Genomic DNA, 16,452 nt, shown 5'->3' with positions numbered 1-16,452 from the left:
CTGAATAAATAGGAATTATTAAGATGACATAGTCTGGTGAACGAGCCGATATTTACAAGAGTTCAAGGCGGTTTCAGCGAAACCAATTAACTGGGTTCCATACGCTTCCCTTTTGGGCCAGAGATGTGATCTTTACGACTTCCAACAACTCTTCGTTGGCCTTTTCAATTTCTTCTTTCTGTGCCTCTGCTGCCTTCATTCTCTTGAAACCTTCGTAGTCCACCAATTGTTGCCCGAGATTTCTTTGTTCTTTCTCGAACGGAGAACCGATGGGTCCTGTTTTCCATATAGGATCTTTACTCTGGGAAGTCTGACGAACTATTCTCATCAACTCATCCTGCTCTTTTTGTCTCAACTCTCTGTTTTTCTCGTATTCTTCTCTGATCTCTGGTGAAAACTGGGCTATCAATTGCTCATCGGTTGGTGTTGTGTAGATGTATAACACAACTCCAGATCCGATGATACATGAGCCGGCAAAGTACACACGGGCCCAACGATACCACAACGGCTTAGTCGACATCTTTACTTGGTTACGATAGTAGAAGATCGCCACTTCCGTCTATTGGTTGTGCTTTCACTGTATTTCCTCCAACCACTAGATTTAATGCCAAAGGTAATGAAAAGTCGTCAAGATGTCGTTTTGGAGTTGGTAATTTAATCACGTGCACTTTATCATTCATATCTTTGCGTGTGATTTTGGTCACGTGTAAGTGTTTATCCATCACGTGATTTAATCAAGCTCTTCACGTGACATTCTGTCACAGCTGATGTGCCCAACCACACCTTCTGTTGTGTGTTATTTTTTTGTGTGTTGCTTCGGCTTGGAACGTCTAAGCGATTAGACATCGACACATAAGGAGAGGATGATTCAAGGCACTAATAGCAATTATCTAATCTGGACGAATCATCAGGACCCCTTCCCTTCCCTCCCCTGACGCGCCAATAAAACTCCTAAGTACTGCCACCTTCTCCTACGTCAAAACTAAATCTCTCTATCTGGAACTATAAAAATTTCTACTCTTCAGTTTCTTTCGTCTCTCCCCTTTCTCTAAAAACCAACCCATTTCCATCTTCCACCTGCCCTCCCTCACAAATTTTTATTCCTAATAAATCCCTATCCTCCCTGCTGCTGCGATATATTCCACCATTCCCCCTATATTCTCTCACTCTCAACCAACTGTGCCCCCCTATTATTTTTTCGGTGCCACCTTGTTCATCGATCGGAACCCACAGACAATACTACGCGTTTGCAGCGTTGCACACAAAAAGAGTTTTCTGTCCCTGTTTTAGTCCTCTTGTCCTGGACATACTCTGTGTCAACTGACTAGTTTCGACAGTGTTGAGCTCATTCCATCGCGCTCACTGCCTCTTTGGTCAACTGCTTGTGAGAAAATCCCAAATTTTCTATACGAGCTAAACGAGGTTCTTTTTGGTTAGCACTAATCAATTACACATTAGACATCACAGATCAAGGCTTGGACTATCCAGCAATAGTCACTTCCTCTCGTTTAACACCTATCGCCCCCTGTGTCATAGCCAGTCCGACCCCGAGACCAGCACTTTCTTTCCAGCGAATTTCGTACTATATCAGTGGTGTTTAGCCTGGTTTGCCGTCTCAAAACAGCCAATCCTCACAAGGTTGCAATAAAATACTCCAAAGTGCCTCTCCTCCCTCTGCAATTCCATCGATACACTAGCCACGCTGCTTTAATCACATAAACCTATTCAACAAGGGTGATACCTGATTTTTTTCAACAAAAAAACCACCATGACTATGGAATACAATCCCAAGCAGAATCTCAACAATATAACTGCAAACTCCAAGGGTAAGGACAACCACCATTCAGGAGACAATCTGTCGGACGATCTGTCCAAGAAGAGCAGATCTTCTACTGGTAAGAGAAAGTACCATCAAAAGTCTCGTAATGGTTGTTCCACCTGTAAGAAGAGAAGAGTCAAGTGTGATGAAACAAGACCCTCGTGTAATAAGTGCAAACATATGAACTTGATGTGTGGTTATTTGGTCGATGATCCAAACGACTCCAACGGAGAGCACGATAAGAACGACTACGCTGTCAAAGAGGAGAAACCGATTTCACCTCCTTCTAAGAAGCGTAAGACTCTGAACTCTCACACTCTTTCTCCTATCCCAATGGCAAGCTCCGAATCCACTTCAGAGCCTGTCACACAACAAGCCACCCCATCGTTAACTCCCAGTCCTAATCTCAGTGATGATAAGGTGCTTCCAACATCTCAGCTTAATCCCCTTGCTGCTCTCTCTGGTCTCCCAGCTGGTTTTACCTCTGGACTTTTGAATGCTGGAAATCTCAACAACGTCAATCTCAGCCATTTGGTCAACGGTCTCAGTGGTTTGGGAGGAGATCTCAGCAGCTTGGGTAATTTGGCCAATCTCTCCAACTTGGCTACTTTGGCTCAGTTACCAATTGACTTGAGTAATTTGGGCTCATTGATCGATGGTGGAGCTATGGCCAATATGCCGCTGGGTCTTGCTGGTATGGGAAGTATTGCTAGTCAATTCTTGGGCAACATGAGTAACATGAATAGTACCCCTAAGGGTATGTCACCTCCTTTTACTCAAAGTAGTCGAACACCACAACAAGGTCAAGCAGCGGAATCAGCAGCAGGTGAAAGTGGTTTGCCTAACATTTCACCCAACATCAATACCCTGATGCCAGGAAATCCTTTAGGTTCGGCTATGTCTAACTCCACCTTAAACATGTTAGATTTGAGATTAATGTTTCACTACACATCTCAGGTCTCTAATACTATTACTGGAGCTGGCATCTCGGACACAAACATTTGGAATTATGACATTCCAATGTTAGCATTCGAATATCCATTCTTAATGCACTCTATTTTAGCATTCAGTGCTACACACTTGTCTAGAACAGAGAAAGGACTAGACCAATGTGTAACTTGCCACAGAGGAGATGCTTTGCGTTTATTGCGTGAAGCTGTCTTGGATATTAATTCTGATAACACAGATGCTTTGGTTGCAAGTGCTTTGATTCTCATCATGGACTCCCTTGCAAATGCATCGTTCCCATCTTCTACATCTCCAAAATCATTACCTGCTTCTGCTTGGATCTTCCATGTTAAGGGTGCAGCTACTATCTTAACTGCCGTGTGGCCACTCACGGAAGCTTCAAGATTCTACAAGTTCATCTCAGTCGATTTGGGTGACCTTGGCGATATAATAAACCAAAGAGTGAACTTGGGTAAGGATAGTCTAAGTGACGCCAACCGCTACTTTACTGATTTGGAATGCCATGATTCTGACATTGCTGATTTGTTCCCAGTAGAAGTGGACTCTCCATACTTGGTTACATTGGCTTACTTGAACAAATTGCATAAAGAGAGATACAAGTCGGATTTCATTCTTCGTATATTTGCCTTCCCAGCATTATTAGATAAATCCTTTTTATCGTTGTTAATGACTGGAGATGTCAAAGCTATGAGAATTATGAGATCATACTACAAATTGTTGCGTTCGTTTACTACAGAAATGAAGGACAAGGTGTGGTTCTTGGAAGGAGTCTCGCAAGTGTTGCCAGTCGATGTTGAAGAGTACGCTGGAGGTGCTGGAGGTATGCATATGATGTTGGATTTCCTCGGAGGAGGCCCAGCTATTGTTGATAATGAAATTGATGATGAGATAACGAAATTTGACCCAAACGGATCCTTGGCTAACAAGCTAATTGATACTAATAATTTACCAAGCGACATAACAAGTAGCTTAGAGGTTATGCAAGGAGACAACGTGTTTATGAATATGAAGTAATTAGGCATAATATCCCGGAGCCTATTTAATGTACATAGAGTAATCTGATAATATATAATTAATGTCGAGACTTGAAGTAGACGGTATCACACTATTGCCTTATCGCTTTGGCCTGTCATGTGACGTAAATAGGCACTAAACTGGTGCTTGTCTGAATTTAAGTTTAGATGTTAGTACCCACGATAAACTGAGCAATTAGTCACGGGTGGTTCGTATCTCCTCGGAAACATCTGAAGCTTAAGGAATAACTACTGGAATGATGAATCTTGCATTAGGAAACTTTGAAATTCAGGGTCTTCGGCTTTGAAACTACTCTAAATGGTGATGACAAACGAGAATATTGCCACAGTGGCGATCTTGGTTATTAATAAAACTGTATCGAACAATTCTCTCATCACCCCTCTGACGCTCAAATCTCCCCTATTACATCATATTCTCCCACCTGGCACCTCTGGTAACCTCCTACCTCCACCGTCTCTTGATTGATGCAAAAAGTCAGGGTAGTGCCCTTCACCTGCCTGCAAAAACGCAGATTACCCGTTTAGGATAATTTTCTGATACCGTGGTTTTAGGTGTGCATTTGGCACATACTGTGAAATTTACCATTACTCCAATCCTCTGGTGCTGGGTCCTGTGGTAGTTAATGGATTTGTAGGCGACCCGTTGCTTGAGGTGTGCCAAGGAGGAAGCAACGACAGCATTCTCGTAAACATAGCAAATTTCACAATTGTGGGCAGCACACATACTGGCCCGTTTCTCGCACTGGAATATTATTCTCTGTCGACTACAGAGCGAGCGTGCTGGTAGTAGACGTCTCGGTTCCCGTTGTATTGTATTGTTTGTTTCGGTTAATTTTTTCTAGTGGTCGTCTGATAAATATTATTGTTTGTGCAAGCCATACGTTGATGCTGTCGTTACTGCATGAGCCTGTGCTTTGACGGCGACTGGAAATGACACTGTACTGTGCCTGTAGTGTTATGGGCCAGTAAGGTTTCGGGTTCCAGGTATTTTTTTCCAGCCCTACCTTGGTACCTAATTACCGACATGAGAAGTCGTCACCTTTTGCGAGGTGGTAGTGATCTCATCGCCGTTCTTATCATGCCACGAAACACGCGAGATCCGTCGGGGAACAGCCTTATAGCCCCGTAGCGTTGTAGCCTCGTAGCATTGGCACAAACCCGGGGGCTGGCAGCACCCGCTGGTTGTAATTGCGTTACCGTTTTGATCTGCTCCATGGTGTTTATTTACCCCTTGTTTGCCCGTATTCCACCTGGTCTCATTACCTTGTTGACACGTCTTTCTGCGCTCACCACGACAATCCACATCGAGCCAAGCAACACACACTCCTACCAGCCCTCACTACGCAGACCACACCACATATCTCTACATCATAACAAAGACTACTTTATCAATGCACTAACCAACTACACGACAACCTCATTATACATATACCTTCTACATTATATCTTCTTGATAGTACCTACTATCCTTCTCTAATCTCATCCCATCGGCCACCCCAGTATATTCTACCTACCTACCTCCCTCCACCTCATTCCTGTAAGACTGTAGATACTCCTCTCTACCTCTCCAGTCCCCGATTCTCACCAAACTATCGCTTACATACAAAATTCTCCAGCGAGCGAGAAGTGAGAATTGAGGAAAAAAACGAAAATGAAAACAAATTAATTCTAACACCAACAACTGCTATCCTCTTGATCACCAGCGCTTACAGACATTTTGCAAGTGGTAGTATTGGTGTTACCGTCGATAAACAGACAAAAGCTCAACCCAGAACATCGCCTCTCTTTCGGCCGATTCTGACCTAATTTCCTATCCGTGTCTCTGCACCCCAACCAGCAAAAGTTCCTGTTTCGACATCAACCTTTGTGCCAGTCCAGAATTGACCCCCATTTTGGTAGTCCTATTTATTGCTTTCGCTTCCAGTTTCTGATCGAGATTGCTATTCCCTAGCTTTAATATCGCTATATATTCCCGTCCGGCGTTTTGTTTCCTACAAGCGTGTTCCCATAACCCAACAGATCCAAATAAACCCTTACAATGCAAACCATAAAGTGTGTCGTTGTCGGCGATGGTGCCGTCGGAAAGACCTGTTTATTAATCTCATACACAACCAGTAAGTTTCCCGCTGACTACGTCCCCACTGTGTTTGACAACTATGCTGTCACTGTCATGATCGGAGACGAGCCATTTACATTGGGTTTATTCGATACTGCTGGTCAAGAAGATTACGATAGATTGAGACCTTTGTCTTATCCATCGACCGATGTGTTCCTTGTGTGTTTCTCTGTCATTGCACCTGCATCATTTGAAAACGTCAAAGAAAAGTGGTTCCCTGAAGTCCACCATCACTGTCCTGGTGTCCCATGCTTGATTGTCGGTACTCAGACGGATTTAAGAAACGACGAGGTCATTTTACAAAGATTACATAGACAAAAGTTATCTCCAATCTCAAATGAACAGGGTGAGAAATTGGCAAAAGAATTAAGAGCCGTCAAGTACGTCGAGTGCTCTGCTTTGACTCAAAGAGGTTTGAAGACTGTGTTTGACGAAGCTATTGTGGCAGCTTTAGAACCACCTGTGATCAAGAAGTCGAAGAAGTGTGCCATTTTGTAATCTATTAAGAAGAACAGCTGCTTGAACGAGTCAGGAAGTGTGATGTTCCTGGTTTCTGGCTCATGACAGTTTTCCACGGTAAAGTACGTAATAGAATACTAGGGCAAATAAGTTTCACTTTAGTTTCTGGTATCTTTGAGTCTAATCCTTTGCTCCAATTCTTTTTCTACTTGGTATCTTTCTCCTATTTTTATTTAAATTTGTTAGCCTAGGCTACTCAACTTCACTTTCTTGTCATGATAACCTTTTTACTAATATAGCTAAATAATTAGTACACATATAATTGAAATGAACCTACTGTTCTAGAAGTAGTGTTGTTCTCCGTGGTCTTACTCTGATGATTGAACCAAAGCATCACAATAATTGTAAAGACTTATCTATCTAAAGATTATAACCAAACGCAGAATAAGGGACCGTCAATTGAAACGCATCATATGCCATTAACGATGATGATTTCTGACAAATCACAATCCATTAGTTCATGCGGCTTATTATTTTGACTATATAAGTTAATTTAAGTAGAGACTCTTAACTTTTTAAGAAAATCTTAATAATAAGCTACAATAGTTTCAACTCACAGTTGAGCGAATTGGAAGTCATTTATGTGTATTTGGACATCATTGACAGCAGCTCTGCTGACAATGTTAGCGATACGTTCTCATTTGTATCAATTCATTAAGCCAAATAAATTTGCAATATATACAAGCTCAGTGTATACGAGAACTAGTAAAGGAATAGAACATAAATAGAATAGACGATAACTTTTCATCACAATATGTTTCTTCGAAAACTTATGAATCACAATAATAGAATCATAGCAAAAGAGTTAAATCTTTGCATTTACTTGGACTTGGACTTAGATTCATTGTATAATTGAACTCTTTTGTCAACCCAAGCTTTCAACTTCTTTTCATATTCATCTTTGTCGGCCTGTGTCAACTTGTACTCCTTTTTAGCTTCGTCCGATAAAGCTCTCCATTGGCTACCTAATTCCTTCATGGACTCCTCTACAGGGCGTCCATCCTTGGTGTAGTTCTGTTGCAAGTACAAGGCAAAACCCTCAGCAGGTCTCTTTGGTTTTGGAGTGTAGATCTTCTTGGCTTCCTCGTTTACTTCCTTTGCCTTAGCCTGGTAAACTTCCTTTTCATCAGCAGCCAAAGTGTTCCATTTCTTTGAAACTTCGCTTATGTTAGAGTTCTTACTCTCCTTGACAAAGAGGGTGTAACCAGAAACTCCTCTGTAAGTCTTGGTGGCTTGTGCAATAATCTTCTTTTCCTTTTCCTTCAATTTCTGTTCTCTTTCCTTTTCTTTTGCAACAAACGATTTGGTACGCTCTTTCAACTTTGTTTCCAACTTAACTAAGTGACTTTTTTCCTTGGTCAATTTGGACTTCAATTTGGTTAAGTCCTTCTTCTTCTGGGCTATCGTTTTGTTGTCTGCCGCTGTGGAGGCGAGTCTTAATGGTACGATAATACTAGCTCCGAGTCTTCTGGTGGCTATCATTGTTCTTTGAGCTCCAAGAAGCCCCTTCAAGGCAATTGAAGATGTTCTAATCATGATTTCCGTTCAATTGAAGTGCGATTGATGTTTTTCTTCTATCCTCTGTTTTAGAGAACCACTGGGTCTTATGACTTCATTATCCTACAAACCTGTTTATGTTTACTTCTGGTTGCCGCAACCAGCAGTGTGTACCCACCAGGAATTTAGGGTCACGTGATGTCTTTTATCGTATTGGGTAAGAATAGCAGGAAGTCGCGTTGGGCTGCAACATTCTGACTGGGGGTTTGTATGTGGAAGAGGCAAAAGGAAGAAAGTGTGGTGGATGTATGGTGTGTTTCTGGTGTAGATATATAAGATATGAATATTAAAGTGTTTGGTAGTGAATATTTATTTTAATAAGTGGTATAATATATAACCAAGGGTATGTATAGAGGTGTTCTGATGTATACGTATAAGATATGAATATATAATGTAAGGTGGTTATTTATTTTAACAATTAGTATATTTAATAATTAGTATATTTAATAATTAGTATATGAACTAACGTGTATATCGGTGTTATTGGTGTGGATATATAAGATATGAATTTATAAATGTATGGTAAGTGAACATTTAATATTTAACATTTAATATATACTATATACAATATACTATATATAATGTATAATAGTAAATAACGCGTTAATTCGACAAGATATCGTCTATTCTGTAAACTTACATTCATTCTTTTTCTTTCTGGTGTCCGAAATCTCTCACTCTTTTTAAATGTCCATTCTCACTTCTGCAGCTATGCAACTGTAGACTGAAAAAGATAAACAGAATCTGAACAATCAACACCAATAGAGCCACTCATAACCAAAAGTCATAGATATATATATCGATAGATTCCAATCCACTCTACTTCGTAATACTTCTAATACTTCGTAATACTTCCTATACCTATGCTTTCTCTTTTTCACAAAACTTATTCTTACTCCTTCTCACCCTCTCTACAACTCTCTCTATCACAATTGCTGCTAAACTCACGTCGTGTCCAACACAACATTTTCCCACGAAATTTTTTTGGAAGAATGAAACTGTCAAGTTTTGTTAGGATCAAAAAATTGGCAGCATCTTAGTTAATACTTTTGCCTCCATGTCTAAGAACTAGTAGCATATTGTATCATCTCCGATTGAAATATGTTTTCCACTGCCCGTTCAGACACCTTGTTCCTTGGAGCACAGAAAATCAGTGGCGATGACGTCCGTAACCAAACGGTGTTGGCTGCTCAGACTGTCGCCAACGTCGTCAAGTCGTCTTTAGGACCAGTTGGTTTGGACAAAATGTTAGTCGATGACATCGGTGATGTCACTGTCACCAACGACGGTGCAACCATCTTGTCATTGTTGGATGTCCAGCACCCAGCAGGTAAAATATTGGTCGAATTGGCCCAACAACAGGACCGTGAAGTCGGTGATGGTACTACTTCGGTGGTGATCATTGCCAGTGAATTGTTGAAGAGAGCTAATGAATTGGTCAAAAACAAAATTCACCCAACAACCATCATTTCCGGTTATCGTGTTGCATTAAGAGAAGCCATCCGTTACATCAACGAAGTGTTGTCACAATCCGTAGACAGTTTAGGAAAGGATACCATTGTGAACATAGCAAAGACTTCGATGTCATCTAAGATTATTGGTTCCGATTCCGAATTCTTCAGTAAAATGGTTGTCGACGCAATGTTGGCCGTCAAAACTACCAACTCCAAGGGTGAAGTGAGATATCCAGTCAAGGCCGTCAATGTCTTAAAGGCACACGGTAAGTCTTCCACAGAATCGATCCTTGTGGACGGTTACGCCTTAAACTGTACTGTTGCATCTCAAGCTATGGTGAAGTCGGTTAAGAACGCCAGAATCGCTTGTTTGGACATAAACTTGCAAAAGGCAAGAATGGCTATGGGTGTTCAAATAAATATCGATGATCCAGATCAATTAGAGGAAATCAGAAAGAGAGAATACGGTATTATTATCGAGAGAATCCGTAAGATTATAAACGCCGGAGCCAACGTCATTTTGACTACCAAGGGTATCGATGATTTGTGCTTGAAGGAGTTCGTGGAAGCTGGTGCTATGGCCGTAAGACGTTGTAAGAAGGAAGATTTGAGAAGAATAGCAAGAGCTACTGGCGCCACCTTAGTAGGAAACTTATCTAACTTGGAAGGTGAAGAAACCTTTGAAAGTTCTTACTTGGGTTCTGCTGAAGAAGTTGTACAGACTAGAATCAGTGATGATGAATGTATCTTGGTCAAGGGTACTAAGCAGCACTCATCATCCTCTATTATATTGAGAGGTCCTAATGACTACTCTTTGGATGAAATGGAAAGATCCTTGCATGACTCTTTATCTGTCGTAAAGAGAACATTAGAAAGTGGCAATGTTGTCCCTGGTGGAGGTGCTGTTGAAACCGCTTTGAACATATACTTGGAAAACTTCGCAACAACTGTTGGGTCAAGAGAACAATTGGCAATTGCAGAATTTGCGAATGCTTTATTAATTATTCCAAAAACCTTGGCTGTTAACGCCGCAAAGGACGCATCAGACTTAGTGTCCAAGTTAAGAACATACCACGCCGCATCTCAGACCGCATTGCCAACTGACAAGAAGAGAAAGTATAAGAACTATGGTTTGGACTTGATCGAAGGTAAGATCGTCAACGAAGTGACTAACGGTGTCTTGGAGCCAACCATCTCCAAGATCAAGTCGTTGAAGTCAGCTTTGGAAGCCTGCGTCGCTATCTTAAGAATAGATACTATGATCGAAGTGAACCCTGAACCTCCAAAGGAGGACCCTCATGATCATTAGAGATGAACTTCAAAATATTCCTGTACACTTTGTCTCCTTTATAGATAATATAAATAATACCATTAGTTTAAAAACATTAAGGAATCGGTCTTACATCCAAAGCCTATGGTTGAACTGTAACTTACTACACTGTTTACTACAGACTACAGATAGATATATCAAATAATTGAAATGTTGTAAATTAAACCCTATGAGAACTGAAAGATAGAAGAATTAAAGAATAGTAAAACCAATGTGAAAAGTGTCTATGATACATGGTAAAAGATAAAATAAATAGTTCATCACGCCGTAATCCTTCCAGATTTGACTAAATTAAAGATCGAGGATGCGCTGCTCTTACTGACCTTGGTTATATTATGGCTCTTGTACTGTTTATCGTATGAGCTCGAGATATTCAACGAGTTTGCAGATTTGGTGGCTAATGGCACTCTTCTCTTTGGCGCAGTCTTCTGTGGTATTTGTAGGACAGAAGGCTCTTCCTCGACAAGTGCTATTGTGGCCAAGTTATGATAAGATGAGTGTGAGCTTTGTAAAGAGCGTGATGAATGAGAATTAGATAATGATAAATTTGAAGTGTAAGATGAAATGGATGAGTTGGAAGCGGACTTCTTTGCATAGAATGCCGGAGAAGAATGTGAAGAAGATGATGGAGAAGGGGTGGCAGCTGGAGTAGGAATGGAGTATTGGTATCTCGAGTATGCGTTGGAGGCTCTGTAGTAGTTTGCTTTTTGGGCATGCTCTTCTTCCATTTGTTGCTGGAGTGATTGCTTGATAGTACTTAAGAATGGTTGTAATGCAATGATCAACTCATCTTCCTTAACAGTGACGTTCCATTTCAACAAGCCAATCAACTCACGCTCAGCCATGTTGACTTCGTCGTTGGTCAACAAGCCATCTGTGTATTTGGTCCAGTGCTTGTTTAATGGGGAAGAGTCGTTAAGAGATTTGGCACTCAAGATGAGAGCGGCCAAGAAGATACGATGTCTTGTGGTTTCCATACCCACGGCATTAGCTGGGAGGATGTTTCTCATCTTGTTGAGGTATACCAAAGTAGCCATCAATGTAGGAGTCTGAACATTTGAGTATTTGATCAAGTTCTTGATGAAAGTAACCAAGGAAGTAGTTTTGTTGTGTGGAGCCACGAGCAAAGAAGAGCTTGTGTTGGAGCCCTTGGGTATTATGCTGTATTGTGGTTTTGTAGCTTTCACTTGGATGATAGAGCTGGTAGTGGCAGCCAAGAAGGTGATCATCTCGTTGCTGACGGGCTGTCTCGAGAAGATTTTCAAGGCGTCTCTGTCTGACATTATTGTTGTATTCTATGAGGTATTTTGGGTATCCGAAGATGGGTATTCAGGTGCAAAAATCTGGGTATGCTATTCAAAGTATACTAGTAGTGCGATAATATAAGAAATGAAGGAACTAATTAAGAATAAACAATGTTAACTGATACTGGAGAACCAAAATGAATGGAAAATCCAACCTGTTCCCGATACCAGGGGAAGAAATGTTTTTATATACTCTGGTGGCTGTCAGGGCCTGTGCCTCTCCTTCCGAACAATAATGCTTCTATAATCTTGTACAGCATTGAACGTAATCTACCCATCACCTCTGCAGCTGCGAAAAATACCTACCTGAGAATAAATTGGCAACGCCTACGCCCAAAACACCTCCTACCTGATACAAAAATATAAGCCCTCCACCAAAATTACCCCAAAAAGTAAAAACTTTTTTTGCCTTAATAGCAACATGCATGAAAGGGGGAGACTGATGCGCATGAGAATTACGATCTTCGCGACGATAGAATTAATGTTCACGCGCGACTGGTAAATATTTATTACTCCTTACAGAATAGTGCGAGCATAGGGTAGAATGGTGGGCCGTTTGTAGGGAGAATGGTTGACGGGCAGAGAATGAGACGAGATGGGAGGAGGTTTGTTTATTTGTTTGCATGGCTATGTTGTTTCGACGAAGGAATATTGACATTTTGAATGGTGTGAATGTGTGTGTGTGCATCCCGGCAATGTACAATTATTGTGCGTACCTTTTGTACCTTTGTGCTGGAGGTTTTGCATTATGTATTTGTATTTGGTGTATTGTAAGCTGTTGATAGAGGTGTTTGTGTATGATAAAATGTCTTATTTATTTACCTCAGACCTCTGTTTGTTTGTTTGGCCCCCCGACCCGTCGTCACGTCGAAACAATGGATTGTTCTCTGCTCAAGCAAATTGCTCTAAACGCAAGTGAACTGGAACTGCAATGGTCTGCGATAGAATGTCTTGTACTCACAGCAACCAGTGAAATAATGGAGCCCTCGATACCAATTGCTGAAATGAACTTCAAAGGTGACTAAATTTTGACGAAACTACCCAAACGGCGAAACGCTCCTCTCCGTATCGAATTCTAATTGACCATAGACAGAGATACTAGGTGACTTCCGTTTTCCACTAGTTTCGTTCTGCAGATTTTGGCTATCTCACCGTGTTTGTGTTTCCGTTTAAATTTAACCCTCGTCCAGTCAAACTTTTGGTGTACTCGCCAAGTATGCACGGTTCTGCTTGACGTTGATTTTCTGTCGCGAGATTTCAAGACCCTATGCCTCCTAGATATTGGGGCTCCTCTTCACGTCTAAAGAACCCTTGATGAGTGACATGAAGTTGTTGTCTCATGATAGTTCTAGTCTTGTGGCTAATTGAAGTTTCCAACGCGGATTTCATATCTTTTTCCACCTCATCTTTTCTCCGTTACACTTTATCTCTTTGAGTTGGATCTTTCTTTTAAGTTTCAATTGGCAACCGAGCTCTTGCTGTGTCAACTTTTCAGTGTAGATCTTCATACTCAGTTGCTTAAAAAAGCTGCAAACTCTCGCTGTACCACTCATCGCTGCTGACGACAGTCCCGTGCGAACACAATTTCAGTCCTCGGAGCCCAATGTATCCCATTTAGATCAAGCATTAGACGCAGCCTTAGAACTGCTAGTTTTGCCTAACTATTCCCACACTCTGACTCAGGAACACCCTGCGACTGCAAATTCTTGGAACAAATTGGCTGTAAAAATATTTTATCCCTTTCAGGAAACTAATGAGAAACTCGTTTTTCTGCTAAAGAGTACTTCGCGACAATGACCATTCGCGGTAAAAGATCTTCTATACAATTTCACTATGATGTCCTAATCAAGAAAATGGCAAGTAGGCACCTGCCCATTTTGGTAAGTTCGTTGTAAAGTGTGAGTGTCTAATTCGCTTGTAGTTGAGACACCACATTAATTACCTACATTAGTTTCATTGGCGACTGCTTTCTCCTGCTTATTCTATGTAAGTATAAGCGCAGAATGCCCGTGGGGAGTGTAATTACAATATTGTTCGGCCGCGCAGGGTTCATTCCTTACCTTAAGCTGGCCTTTGTCTAAAATAGGCAAGGAGTTGCCAATGCTTAACTCGCAAAGGAAGTCTGTGTTGTCAGTCACATTGAAACCTCGTGGTCCGCGAGTGCTGAGACATGGAAAGAAGTGACTATCGCAGGCGTTCCTTGTCTTGTCAACCCTTCTACCTTATGATGTAGGTACCTCCTTCTGACTAGTACTACAAATGGCATAAATGAATATCTTTCTCAAACGTATTGCATGTGACAAAGAGGAAAGTAGGAGATTGCGATTTGATTGCAAAAATCAACGACTACTCTGCAACATACTGAAAAATGACTTTTTTGAACTACAGTCTACAACGGTTACTTTTCCGATATCGTTCATTTTATTTGAATTCATAGCTAAGCTAATGATATAAATCGTTGAGAGCGTGACAGTGGTTGTAAGTTACCCGTAGATATAATTACAGACCAACCTACGTCTAGTAGCATTCCTCTAATTATTAATACCAACATCTGGGTAGTAGAAGAAAGCCAATGCGACTATGAAGTAAGTACTCAAAAGCATGGCGCCCTCTAACCAGTTGGACTCACCATCTAAAATGACCAAGTTAGTTATGAACACTGAAATGACCATAATTGCAGTCTCAAATGTAGAGAAGTACAAGGACATTGGAACGTCGATAATCCAACCAATCAAAACCATAAATGGTGTGACAAAAATTGCGATTTGAAGAGATGAACCTACAGCAACACCAATTGCCAAGTCCATTTTATCTTTCATGGCAACAATGATGGCAGTAACGTGTTCGGCAGCGTTACCAACAATAGGAATAACAATTAAACCAATAAATGTCTTGGATAAACCAGATGATTCTACAATGTCATCAATAGATCCAACCAAGTAGTCGGCACAGAATGAAACCACGACAGTAGCTACAACCAAGACAGAAAGAGAAGAAAACACAGACAAGTGATTGTCCTCTTCCTTTTGGGAGTGTTCGATGTCTTGAGGTAAAGCGGTGATAATTCCATCGTCTGCTTCTTGAGATTGTTCCTCAAAGAGAGACTTGTGTGTCTTCAATTGGAAAACCAAGTAAAGGATGTAAACTATCAATAAGATGATAGAAACACCTCTAGAAAGAGAGAGGATCAAAGCATCAGAAGAACCTGGTGGAGGGTTACCCTTGCTGGGCTTTGGTTCTGGTAAAGATGCGTGAAAAGCGGCAGGAATCAATAATCCAGCAGTTGCAAGACCCATAAGAGATGACATGGTTTGAGCGACAGTTTGGTTGAACGTCTGTTGAACTCTGGTGATACCTCCGGCAATAAAACAACAGCCCAAAACTAATAATAGGTTGGATAAAATGGAACCTAACATACTGGCTTGGACAATTCTGACTTGGTTTTCCTTCAAAGCAATGATGGAAACAATCAATTCCACGGCGTTACCGAAGGTAGCATTCAACAATCCTCCAACAGTTTCACCGACTTCCTCAGCCAATTCCTCAGTGGCATACGCCAAAATGGAAGCAAGAGGGACAATGGCACAGAAATTGATCCAGAAGATGGCATTTGGCGACCAATTCAAGTAGCCGGCAGCCAAGCCTAATGGGACGAAGACTAATAAGTAGTTTACTGGGGAAGACTTCAACGTTAACACAATGGTCTTTATAAAGGTGTTCTGGTATCTCTTCAAGCGAGTGGTAGAGCTCTCGTTACCGAGTAGAGGGTTATTTTCACCTAAAATCGGCATTTTGCTTATTCAATGGGATACTTTAGCAAGGCGGGGACTTTTTCAGGTTCTCAGGAGAGACGAAGTACTTGAGATGATTACTGTTAGACGGTGAGCAATGAGCCGAAACAGTGGGTATTTATCTAGTTGTATCAATGACGAAACTAGAACGTGTTATCACTTGGCTGAAGAAGTCAATTGCAATTTCCAAACTAAAGAACGCAAGCAACGAGAAATCCGATCGATAAAAGAACAAACTAGTGAATGACTACTCAAATGAAATTGCTGTTACAATTATTGTCGTTTTGTCCTGTACTTATTTTTTTGACACCTTCCAGAGCTGAGAAACTTTAACCTTAAATTGTAGTGACAGAAGGGGCAGAAGATGCTATATAAGCGCGAAAGCCGTGATTGTGTAGCTGGGAGCCAAGGCGGGTGAGATTTCACGGACATTAATTGTGGTCGAATTGTTAGTGGTTTCTGTCGTAAACAATTGTTCCTGACATTGGGCTGTGCTCTCACAAAAATTTTTTGGGTGTGTCGTGCATAGAAAGGGGAAGCTGTGCTGGTTGGAGGTGAA

At 41.2% G+C, this 16,452-nt stretch overlaps 7 protein-coding genes across 7 annotated transcripts; 3 read left to right on the top strand and 4 right to left on the bottom strand. All coding sequences in view use genetic code 12, as the record gives it.

Moving 5' to 3' along the window:
- Positions 1 to 73: 73 nt before the first annotated feature.
- On the bottom strand, positions 74 to 520 carry RJT20DRAFT_132274 (uncharacterized protein; the record flags this gene model as incomplete). The annotated part of the gene is made up of 1 exon (XM_064918125.1): positions 74 to 520. The coding sequence occupies one exon, from the start codon at positions 518 to 520 to the stop codon at positions 74 to 76; it is 447 nt and encodes a 148-aa protein (XP_064777178.1).
- A 1,248-nt stretch (positions 521 to 1,768) lies between these two features.
- Positions 1,769 to 3,802, top strand: UPC2 (Upc2p; the record flags this gene model as incomplete). Its single annotated transcript, XM_064918124.1, has 1 exon — positions 1,769 to 3,802. The coding sequence occupies one exon, from the start codon at positions 1,769 to 1,771 to the stop codon at positions 3,800 to 3,802; it is 2,034 nt and encodes a 677-aa protein (XP_064777177.1).
- A 1,602-nt stretch (positions 3,803 to 5,404) lies between these two features.
- Positions 5,405 to 6,746, top strand: CDC42 (Rho family GTPase). The gene has a single exon (XM_064916198.1). The coding sequence runs from the start codon at positions 5,861 to 5,863 to the stop codon at positions 6,434 to 6,436; it is 576 nt and encodes a 191-aa protein (XP_064777176.1). The 5' UTR covers positions 5,405 to 5,860; the 3' UTR covers positions 6,437 to 6,746.
- Positions 6,747 to 6,856: 110 nt separating this feature from the next.
- GCF1 (Gcf1p) lies at positions 6,857 to 8,049 on the bottom strand. Its single transcript, XM_064915933.1, has one exon. It carries the CDS (start codon positions 7,991 to 7,993, stop codon positions 7,277 to 7,279), a length of 717 nt encoding a protein of 238 aa, XP_064777175.1. The 5' UTR covers positions 7,994 to 8,049; the 3' UTR covers positions 6,857 to 7,276.
- A 998-nt stretch (positions 8,050 to 9,047) lies between these two features.
- On the top strand, positions 9,048 to 10,918 carry TCP1 (chaperonin-containing T-complex alpha subunit). The gene has a single exon (XM_064915927.1). It carries the CDS (start codon positions 9,116 to 9,118, stop codon positions 10,775 to 10,777), a length of 1,662 nt encoding a protein of 553 aa, XP_064777174.1. The 5' UTR covers positions 9,048 to 9,115; the 3' UTR covers positions 10,778 to 10,918.
- PCL2 (cyclin) lies at positions 10,919 to 12,490 on the bottom strand. Its single transcript, XM_064915928.1, has one exon. The coding sequence runs from the start codon at positions 12,079 to 12,081 to the stop codon at positions 11,059 to 11,061; it is 1,023 nt and encodes a 340-aa protein (XP_064777173.1). The 5' UTR covers positions 12,082 to 12,490; the 3' UTR covers positions 10,919 to 11,058.
- A 2,015-nt stretch (positions 12,491 to 14,505) lies between these two features.
- On the bottom strand, positions 14,506 to 16,355 carry VCX1 (Vcx1p). Its single transcript, XM_064916197.1, has one exon. The coding sequence runs from the start codon at positions 15,891 to 15,893 to the stop codon at positions 14,634 to 14,636; it is 1,260 nt and encodes a 419-aa protein (XP_064777172.1). The 5' UTR covers positions 15,894 to 16,355; the 3' UTR covers positions 14,506 to 14,633.
- Between the last annotated feature and the right edge of the window lie 97 nt (positions 16,356 to 16,452).

Source organism: Scheffersomyces xylosifermentans (assembly GCF_036884685.1).
Source record: "Scheffersomyces xylosifermentans strain CBS 12540 chromosome Unknown RJT20scaffold_1, whole genome shotgun sequence".
In the NCBI taxonomy this organism is placed as follows: Eukaryota; Fungi; Ascomycota; class Pichiomycetes; order Serinales; family Debaryomycetaceae; genus Scheffersomyces; species Scheffersomyces xylosifermentans.
This window is presented reverse-complemented; position numbering and strand designations above follow the sequence as displayed.